This window comes from Sinocyclocheilus grahami, unplaced genomic scaffold, assembly GCF_001515645.1.
Source record: "Sinocyclocheilus grahami isolate Dianchi unplaced genomic scaffold, SAMN03320097.WGS_v1.1 scaffold1007.1, whole genome shotgun sequence".
NCBI classification, from domain to species: Eukaryota; Metazoa; Chordata; class Actinopteri; order Cypriniformes; family Cyprinidae; genus Sinocyclocheilus; species Sinocyclocheilus grahami.
This window is the reverse complement of record NW_015506186.1, coordinates 48,680-59,091: the sequence shown is the minus strand read 5'-3', so window position 1 is coordinate 59,091 and position 10,412 is coordinate 48,680. Positions and strand designations below refer to the sequence as shown.

At 36.1% G+C, this 10,412-nt stretch overlaps 1 protein-coding gene across 1 annotated transcript in view; it reads right to left on the bottom strand.

Annotated features, from left to right (window-relative positions):
• Positions 1-10,412, bottom strand: part of LOC107565533 (myotonin-protein kinase) — a 31,935-nt gene that overhangs the window by 12,053 nt on the left and 9,470 nt on the right. The window contains exons 5-10 of the mRNA XM_016250783.1: positions 7,472-7,620; positions 7,187-7,280; positions 6,912-7,109; positions 1,716-1,961; positions 1,563-1,642; positions 1,348-1,357 (exon numbers count right to left, since the gene is read on the bottom strand). Of these exons, the coding sequence (XP_016106269.1) occupies positions 1,348-1,357; positions 1,563-1,642; positions 1,716-1,961; positions 6,912-7,109; positions 7,187-7,280; positions 7,472-7,620 (777 nt within the window). The remainder of the gene's footprint in view (positions 1-1,347; positions 1,358-1,562; positions 1,643-1,715; positions 1,962-6,911; positions 7,110-7,186; positions 7,281-7,471; positions 7,621-10,412) is intronic.

Genomic DNA, 10,412 nt, shown 5'->3' with positions numbered 1-10,412 from the left:
TTTCAGAAAGGCGGGGCATAGAGGAGAAACAATAATGTACAGTATGTGGAAAATAATGTGTTTTTTTAACTTTAAACCGCATAAACATTTCATTACACCAAATACACAAAATAATATTCTTTTTAGCAATATCATATGACCTCTTTAAAGTATAACGCAACCTCTGCCTCAATCGTGTCTTGCGCGCAAGTTCAGAAATTTCACCTCGAGCAGAAAATTCGCATGACGCATTCTCGCGCGAGCTAGGCCTAATTGACATGTCCAGTTGAATCAGAAAATGGAAGAGAGCATTATTGTAGCCGTCTGTGGGAACCCCAAAATTTATGATATAGGTCTGGAGCATTAAAAAAAAACAGTTGTAGTGGTAGTTGTATTTTATTAGCATGGCTACAGAGATGCTGCTATCAATAAAAAAAATGTCAGTAGCTATGTTTCCATCCAAAGATGCGAATTTCACTTATGCGCAAAACTGGAATACCGCATAAAGCATTTGCGAATAAAGCACCGTTTCTATCCAACGAGTCAAAGAGAACAAAATCGTCACTTCCTGATAAACTGGCACTAAATATCACTAAGAAAACTAGGAGAAGCCACTGAATATAATAAATTTCATATTTAATAAATTACTTGCACCTCAGAGAGCAGACGTAACACAATAAATGCGGTCGTTGCTTTGCTGTTTGGGAACGCAGTCGTGTAAGACAATTATACAGAAATACTTTGACGGCAGACTTTGCTCAGGCATTTCAGAACGACCATAAAAACATATAGATGCTGTGAACGAGATCGGTCCGCTGCTATAGTCAAGTTATCCCGTCTCATAGCGCAAAGTCACATTACTTTTTTATGCTAATTTTTAGAACTTATGCGCAGCTTGGCGTTTCCATCCAGTGTTTTTTTATGCGATATTCCAAAATGTGCATATAAATAGGTGGATGGAAACATAGCTAGTGTATATACAGCAGTAAAATGTAACACACATTAATGCAGGATCAATACTAGTGCTGTCAAACGATTAATCGCGATTAATCGCATCCAAAATAAAAGTTTTTGTTTACATAATATATGTGTGTGTGCTGTGTATATTTATTTTGTATATATAAATACACACACATGCATGTATACATTTCAGAAGAATAGGTTATGTTTATATATTAAATATATTTATTTATAATATAAATTATATAAATATAGACATGTAAATACATGTAATTATTTTCAAATTATATACTGTATGTGTGTGTATTTATGTATGCATAATAAATATGCACAGAACACACACATATGTTATGCAAACAAAAACTTTATTTTGGATGCGATTAATCGTTTGACAGCACTAATCAATACTCGTCCACCTCTGAAACCAGACACATCAGCATTTGGCTTTCCATGATATATGGGACTTCCACAACAGGTAGTTAGTTAGTTAGTTAACATCTAAAATAACATCTTGTGAGTAATATAGAGCGAGTGACGCGATGCGCATATTCGCTTCGCATTTGGTCTGAACACACCATTAAAGCTGCGCTCAACAATAAAGCTGCTGATGAAGAGTCACTAACCTGGTGGCTGTGTAAGAGTAGCCTACAAACGCCAGATGAAGCCCAACCGGCGCTCGCTCCATCACGCCACTCAGGCTTTCCTGAACACAAGAGCAGAAGAGTCAGATCCCGCTGAGATTCACATCTCTGTGATGGATCTGATGGCTCGGGTACCGTGTTGCTCAGACAGTCATCTAGCACGTCGAAGTTGGAGGTGTCTGTGGCGTCGGAGACGTCAGGACAGTACGGAGGAGGGAGGAGATGAAGGGAACTCCAGTCCAAACCCGTGAAGAACGGGTGTTTTCTGAAGTCCACGGAGCCCCGTGAGCCCAACCTCACGCTCCTGTCGCAGATCAGAGCGCTGATGAGTGACCTCGCCTCCTCGGACACCTCAGACCCCGGAGGAAACTCAAAATAATCCTGTTCAGACAGAAACACACACTCAGCGCTTCATCTATATTCATGCCTTATTTTTTTACAAACGTGCGCAAATCGCAGAATCCTGCAAACTTGTCATGGAACTGGTCAAAAATGGGCTGGCAGACTCAGAGATCTACATGACAACCTGTCCAATTAAAAGTTCAGTTTAACTTGAAGAAATTATGACAGAAACATATTACTATTGTATATTAAAGCGTACTCAAAATAGAAATAATAATAATAATAATAATAGTAGTAATTAATTAAAAGTTCAGTTTAACTTGAAGAAATGATGACAGAAATATATTACTATTGTTTATTAAAGCTTACTTCTCAAAAGAGAAATAATAATAATAATAGTAGTAGTAGTAGTAATAAATAATAATTTACTACAACACAAAAATGCTAAACCTCTTCACCACAGCTCACCAAAATAAAAGTTTGGTTTAACTTGAAAAAAAAAACATGCAGAAAAGTATCATTATTATATACTAAAATGCATTTCTCAAAATAATAATTATATAGAAATTTCACACAGAATTACACAATTTTTCATCCATGTTTTGTTTCCATTTAAACAGAAACTTCTGTTGTGCATCACTTTGTTTGCTAAAACAAATATAGGAATTGTTACATTTTCATTTGATTACATTTTAAAGGTTTAATTAATTTGTTAGAGTTTTACGAAATAATTTAACCCCCTTTTAAAAGATTAATCAAATTGTTAAAAGTTGCACACATTCATTTGATTGCCATGGTTTTTGATAGTAAATTTGTATTAAATCATAAAAACACAGAATCCAGAAATACTGAAACAGATAAAACAGAATTTCTGAAAAATAGGGCACCATTACTGTTTTGTGAATTCAATTGATTAGACATGGTTTTTGAATATTAAAAGTTATTTGAAACCATTAAATATGGAATTTCATAGAGACCTACATTAGGCAGACGTTTTATTCAAAGTAAATGTTAGTTATATTGAATTGAAGTCATGTTTACATGTTTTATAACTTATATTTTAGTGCTGTGCTCTACTGTATGAGCTACATGAACACTTCTATTGTCCTATTCATCAAAAACAGACCTCATTTCGTTTTTGGTGAGCGTTATCTCCTGCCGTTTGGGAATAATTGCATGTATCCTACTTCCTCCTCACTGCTTCCCCAACTGGACTAGTTAGTTTCCTGAACTCCAGCTGTCACTGGCGTGTAAATGTGGACACTCACCTTTAACTTTCTGACGTCAAACGAGTTGTTTTTACTGTTTAGTTTAGCTTTTTTTCACTGAAGAGGAAGCTCTGAAACATACAGCATGTTTTTATCGTACAATGAACTAATAAAAGGGATCAAGGAAGAGTCAGTTTCTCATGGTGTGAGTCCTTTAAGGTCACCAGTGGTCACTAATAAACTACTTTCCTCTCTGAAGTCAAGTCACATTTATTTCTATAGCGCTTTATACATTGCAGCTTCACAGTAATACACAGGAGAATAACAGTTAATGTTGCAAAATTCATCAGTTATGAACAGTGTTGGGGAAAGTTACTTTTAAAAGTAATGCATTACAATATTGCATTACTCCATAAAAAAAGTAACTAATTACGTTACTTAGTTACTTTTGTATGGAAAGTCATGCGTTACGTTACTTTTGCGCTACTTTTTAAATCTGGACAGGGCTTGCTTGTTTGTTTTTAAAATAAAAAAAGTTATATTTTTGATAAAAGCAAATATAAAAGCCTTTTCACACCAAAAGTGAAATGAATAAGCCTCAGGCTGAAGGGAAAGTAAGTTTACGTCCGTACAGTAGAATGCAGAAGAAGACATTTCAACACACTTCAGCAATAAACAAAGACACACAGATGTTCGTCTAGAGTAATTTGTGCTTATTAGTACGCTTGAACTGGATCATCGAAGCTCCGAAGCAAATAGAATGGGATTAAATACATAAAGGATATTTGTGTTGTTTAACATTTAATTATTGCAGGTTTGCGTCATATTCTGAGTTGCATTATTTTTATTCATTTTGAGGAATACTGAATCTGTGTTGTTTTTGTTTTTTTGTGAGTGGGATGAATTAATGCATATTCATATTTATTTTAGAGCTACAGTAACATCTTCTGATTTCTCTCAACATGGCAACACCAGAGCTGTCAATCAATAAATTGAAAAAAACAAGTAACTTTCGTTACTTATTTGAAAAAGTAACTCAGATATTCTCTTGTAAATTAAAAAGTAATGCGTTACTTTACTAGTTACTTGAAAAAAGTAATCTGATTACGTAACTTGCATTACTTGTAATATATTACCCCAACACTGGTTATGAAATCAAAGCTGTAACTACAGAAGACAACAGTGCCATTATCCAGTTCAATCCAGGTTTGTTCTAGTCTCACGGTGTCAGCGCAGTTAAAGCAGTGCTATTACTGAATATTTAGAGTCTTTCTGTACTAGAATTATGTTTGGTGACAGAAGGGCTGGGTGAAAAATATTACTATTAATATTAATATTAGTGCTTCACGCGGGGGCTAACGACACCAAGCTGCGGCAGACGGAGACGCTGAAGAGGGACTTCAGGAGCCTGATCGAGATGGTGCACCGCACATCGCCCGCGACGACGATCATCGTGTCAGGACCACTTCCCACGTATCAGAGGAGAACTGGCCTCCCGACTGAGCCTGGTTTCTCCCAAGTTTTTTTTCTCCATTCTGTCACCGATGGAGTTTTGGTTCCTTGCCGCTGTTGCCTCTGGCTTGCTTAGTTGGGGACACTTCATTTCCAGCGATATCGTTGACTTGATTGCAAAGATATTATTTAAACTGTACTGAGCTGGATGTTGACATCACTGAATTCAATGATGAACTGTCTTTAACTGAAAAATGAGTGTTTACTATTGTCATTTTGCATTATTGACACTATTTTCCTAATTAATGCTGTTCAGTTGCTTTGTCACAATCTGTATTGTTAAAAGCGCTATATAAATAAAGGTGACTTGACTTGACTATTATTATTTTCCCACTTTTTAAATTTTTTTCTGTCAAATAAGATGCAGCACAACAGAACTGTGGATGGATGGAAAAATATCTTGGTTGTACAATATTCCTTAAATAATTATATTATTAATATTTTGAGAAGTACGTTATATAATAGTAATATATAGTGAAGGGAAAGTTATACTAATTAGTAACACAAAATTAGTAACTAATTGTGTTACTTTGTTACATTGCTTTTGCATTAATTTTCTCTCACCTGGGCTGACCTTGCTAAAAACAACAAACAACAACAACAACAACAAAAACCAATAAGTCATATTTGATCAATAATTTAAAACACACACTCACACACACACACACACACTCTCTCTCACACACACACACACACACACACACACACACACACACACTCACACACACACACTCACTCTCTCACACTCTCACACACACACATATACACACATGCTCTCACACACACACACACACACACTCACACACACACACACACACTCACACATGTGATGTTTAACTAAAGTCATTTTGTAACTAAAGTAACTTGCTTTGCTTATTTTGAAAGTAATATTTAGTTGTAAATTTAAAAGTAATGCATTACCAGCTGCTTGAAAAAGTAATCTGATTACGTAATTTAAGTTACTTGTAATTCTTTTCCCATACAATACTACTACATTTCTGTCATAATTTCTTCAAGTTAAACTGAACTTTTATGTTGTAGGTTTGTGGTGAAGATCTGTGAGTCTCAGTGTGTGTTTGACGGTGGTTTTTCTCAAAGTAAACTCTCAAGTGACTCTCAAAGCAGCTCTAGAGATGAAGTTCATGTGCTTATATATTGAGATGCAGACGTAAAAAACACAGCGAGCGTCACGTGTGTTTGAGTTTGTTTAGTAGATGAAATTAAAGCACTCGTTCACACAGACACGCAGAACATGCAGACTATTAGGCACACGAACTGACTGCTGCTGTCACCTTTATTTCCACTGTGTGATCAGCAGAAGTTCTCGTTATCAACATAAAATTTTATAACAATTTCCATATGATATTGCTTATCATTCAACCCTGCATCCTAGCACTTTAACCACTAGACTACAGCGTCCTAAATCAGCACTCCTTTACCTTGAAGTAGGGCTGGGCGAATTTTCCGATTTGATTGATTACTTCGAATTTAATGTTTTGCCACGATTTTATTTTTTTTATAAATTGAGGAATCTCGATTTTGAATAGAAATATGACCAAACATTAGAATCTCCTCAGCGCTCCTGGAGAAGCGTATGGCAGTGCAAGTCAGTGTTCGTCCAGCACATCACATCTCTGAATACACGTCAGGCAGCTCCAGTGTTTTATGCCTTAAATAGATTACCATTCATTTACAACAGCTTCGAACGCGACGCGAGCGCAACAGTCAAACACGTCCATGTTTACATAGAAAAAACAATGGAAAAGCAGCGCAACAGAATTAAAAACCTGTAAAGAACTGCTACTGTATGTCTGATATTTCATGTGTGCATCATGGTGACAAGCTGAAAGCTGCTGTTCATTGTTTTTACAGAACATTTATAGTTAATAATAGTCTAACGTTACTTGTGTTATACCGTCAGTCGTTTTGAATTACCGTGACTTTTGAGATTTTTTTAAAGCATCTTCCTTGTATTATTTACACATAATATGTATAAGACAAGTTTGTACAAGATGTAGTTGTAGCTCATGCATCTTTTCTGCAAAGATATTTAACAAGTGATTCGTTTAACATTTACATCATGTTGACAGCTTCATGTGTGCTGCACTCGGAAGAGAATTTTCTTTAACTAGAGGGTTAATAGAGAACAAGTTAATTAATTCATGTTGTAGTTAAATTTTCAAGTTGACTAGCTGAAAATCGTAAAAATTCAAGAATCTGTCAAATATTCTGAAAAAAAATGGAGATTTAAATTTTTTGCCATATCTACCTTGAAGTGTATTATTTTGGCATATGTCTCAGAGATGGACTCGGCGTAGAAGGGTGTGGTTCCCAGCAGCATCTCGTACGCGCAGACGCCCAGAGCCCACCAATCGCACTCAGAGCCGTAGCCTCCGCCGCCCTCCACCGCCCGCAGGATCTCTGGAGACAGATAGTCTGGAGTCCCGACGGCCAACGACGAGTGGATCTGAGAATATACGACATATGAGCACAGCGGGCCAACCGCACATGACTGAATGTAGGCTTACGTCTGATAAACATCACCAGTCCGTCATCCTGCAGATGCAGACAGGAGCCAAAATCACCCAATCGTACATGACCATCCGCCGTCAGGAGAATGTTGTCAGGCTTAATGTCTCTACAGGAAGAGAGCAGACATCAAACTGAACATCCGATCATCCTATACAACATCCTATCCACTCATTTGTGTGTATATATATATATATATATATATACTGTATACACATTCAAATTTATTAACGTACATGTTTATCGTTCATTGTCATGATTTGCATGTTTAGATGACCTGATCTGTGTTAGTACAGATACCTGTGCACATAACCGAGTCTGTGGACTGAATCGATGGCCATCACCATCTCAGCCAGGTAGAACTGAGCCATGTCCTCCGGGATACGATCACCAAACTTACTCAGCAACGTCAGCAGATCTCCACCGACATAGTAATCCATGACCAGATACTGCAGAGCAGAAGAGGAGAGACGCTTATGACTGGAAACACATAAATAAATCAGATGAACAGACAGAACTGTACAAATGAAAAACAGAAGATCATGATTCATGAGCACTGGGACAGAACTGAATCATGTGTCAAGGAATCACTTTGAATGAATCTTTTCAACACATTTCACCTGTTTTGTGTGCTGGAATAAACAAAAGAAACCATCACAGGAAATTCTAATGGTTTCGACTACACATACCATTACAAATATTACAAACCATCAACTTTTAACCATTAAAAAATGGTTTTCTGTAGTGTGTTTTGGGACATGTTCCATTAGGATTTATTGGTTTTAACAAGCCACCAATAGAAAGAGACCAGTAGAGACCAACAGGGTCCATTACAGTTTCCAGTAAAACCAATACAAGTCCCATTAGAACCAGTAAAACCATTAGAAATGTTGTAATGGAGTCTATTGTTTCTCTCATTTGCTCTTTTTACATTGTTTATCACTCAGCTAACAGGAAACATTCTCAGAACTTTCACTAACGCTTCTTTGAAAGTTTCATAAATGTTAAAACAAAACGTTCTAATGTTGACGGAACGTTCTGATAATAGGTTATTTTTCATAAAGTTGAGAGAAACCGTTTTGAGATCAATACTTGGAACATTTATGTTGCCCTAAGAAATATTTCACGTTCTTGAAATACTAACAATAAACGTTATATTATAATTTGGGTAAAAAAAAATAAAGATAGTAGAACGCTGTAAACGTTTGAATAAACTTTACATAACGTAATCACAACAAGAAAACGTGACATTTTAACGTTTCAGAAAGTTTCAGTTTTTATGACCTTAATTTGTTACATTGGGTACAGAACTGATTCATGCGTAAATTAATAATTTTGGATTAATCTTTTCAGCTACTTTGTTTTGTCTGCATCTGATTCTACCATTTGCTCTTTTACATTGTTTATCACGTTATAGATTAATACGATCAGATCATAATGCACAATGTTTCCATGTATTTTGAGCTGCAGCTCGTTATGTTTCAGTAGTTAACAGTAAACCGGTTACCTCACCTGAATGTTAGTAGATGTGTATGGGATGATATTAGACTCAAAATGATTAATAGATGCACGCACAATTATCCATGTACTGCATACATTTTATACATGTATCTTACTAACCACAAACAAATGCCTTTCAATTTGAGTCTGTGGAATTCAGGATTAAATGATTGTGCAGCAATTTGTACAAATACAGACATGTTTGTGAATAAAAATGTTTTGTTCTGCATTAATATATCATAAATTTCTCATGCAAAAAGGAATCCATGCATATGTGGATCCGGTGACACGCGTGCATTAATTGACGTCTAGTTCGAGTCGATTTTGTTCGGTTCATTTGGATTTTGAGACTTCATTTTCGCAGTTTACAGCATTTCACGTCCCCCCCATGGGGGTAGAATTGTTGCTTTATTCCAAATAAATAGATTATGATCCACAAATAAATGTAAAGAGATTAACAAAAATTAAACATATTGACGAATAAATAGAATGAGATCCACAAGTAAATCTTAGCGTTTCACAAACATGAAATAAATTCACAAATAAATAAAATGCAATTTGCAAATAAAAAACATATTCACAAATATCTTTTTAAGTCACAAACACAACTTTGCCTGGCATTCATTTGTGAATCACTCGCTGTGCATTTGTGGATTTTGAAACATTTCTAGCATCAAGACACACACCAATCCACAAATGCGTGGACTCCACCCACCGTCTACTCAAGCCAATCAGATAACAGCCACTCTTCGCTGACCAATCGTAGCACGTTGGCTATATAACGCAGCGCAATATAAATAAAGGTGACTTGACTTGACTTGACACACAACTACCAACGAACAAGGCCCAGTGCAATTCATTAGCCTGTACATGATTTGAAAAAATCGCAAATGTGCATCACTACACTGAAACAAATGCTTTTCAACCTGCAGAGTTAAGAATTTACATTTACATTACATTTACATTTAGTCATTTAGCAGACGCTTTTGTCCAAAGCGACTTACAAATGAGGACAATAAAAGCAGTCAAAACTAACAAAAGAGCAATAATATATAAGTGCAAATGACAAGTCTCGGTTAGCCTAACGCAGTACACGTAGCAAGGTGTATATATATACACATATATATTATATACACACACACACACACACATATACACACACATACAAACAAAGAAAAACAAGTAGATAGAATAGAAAAAATAGAAAGCTAGTGTTCGTTTTTTTTTTTTTTTTAAATAAAGAACAAAAAAAGGAAAAAGATAAATATAGATAAAGTAGAATTAAAATAGAATAGAGTGCTAGAGTTAGAGGGTCAAATAAAGGTGGAACAGATGTGTTTTTAGTCGTTTCTTGAAGATGGTTAAGGACTCAGCTGCTGGGATTGAGTTGGGCAGGTCATTCCACCGGGAGGGAACAGTTAATGAAAAAGTCTGTGAAAGTGATTTTGTGTCTCTTTGAGATGCACAATAAAGCACCGTTCACTTGCAGAACACAAGCTTCTAGAGGCACATAAGTCTAAAGTAATGAATTTAGGTAAAGGGGTGCAGAGCCAGTGCTGGGTTTGAATTTTATGCAAGCAGCTTTTGGTAGCCAGTGCAAATTGATGAACAGAGGTGTGATGTGCGTTCTTTTCGGCTCGTTAAAGATTAATCTTGCAGCGGCATTTTGGATGAATTGTAGAGGTTTGCTAGAAGTGGCTGGAAGACCTGCCAAGAGAGCATTGCAATAGTCCAGCCTGGA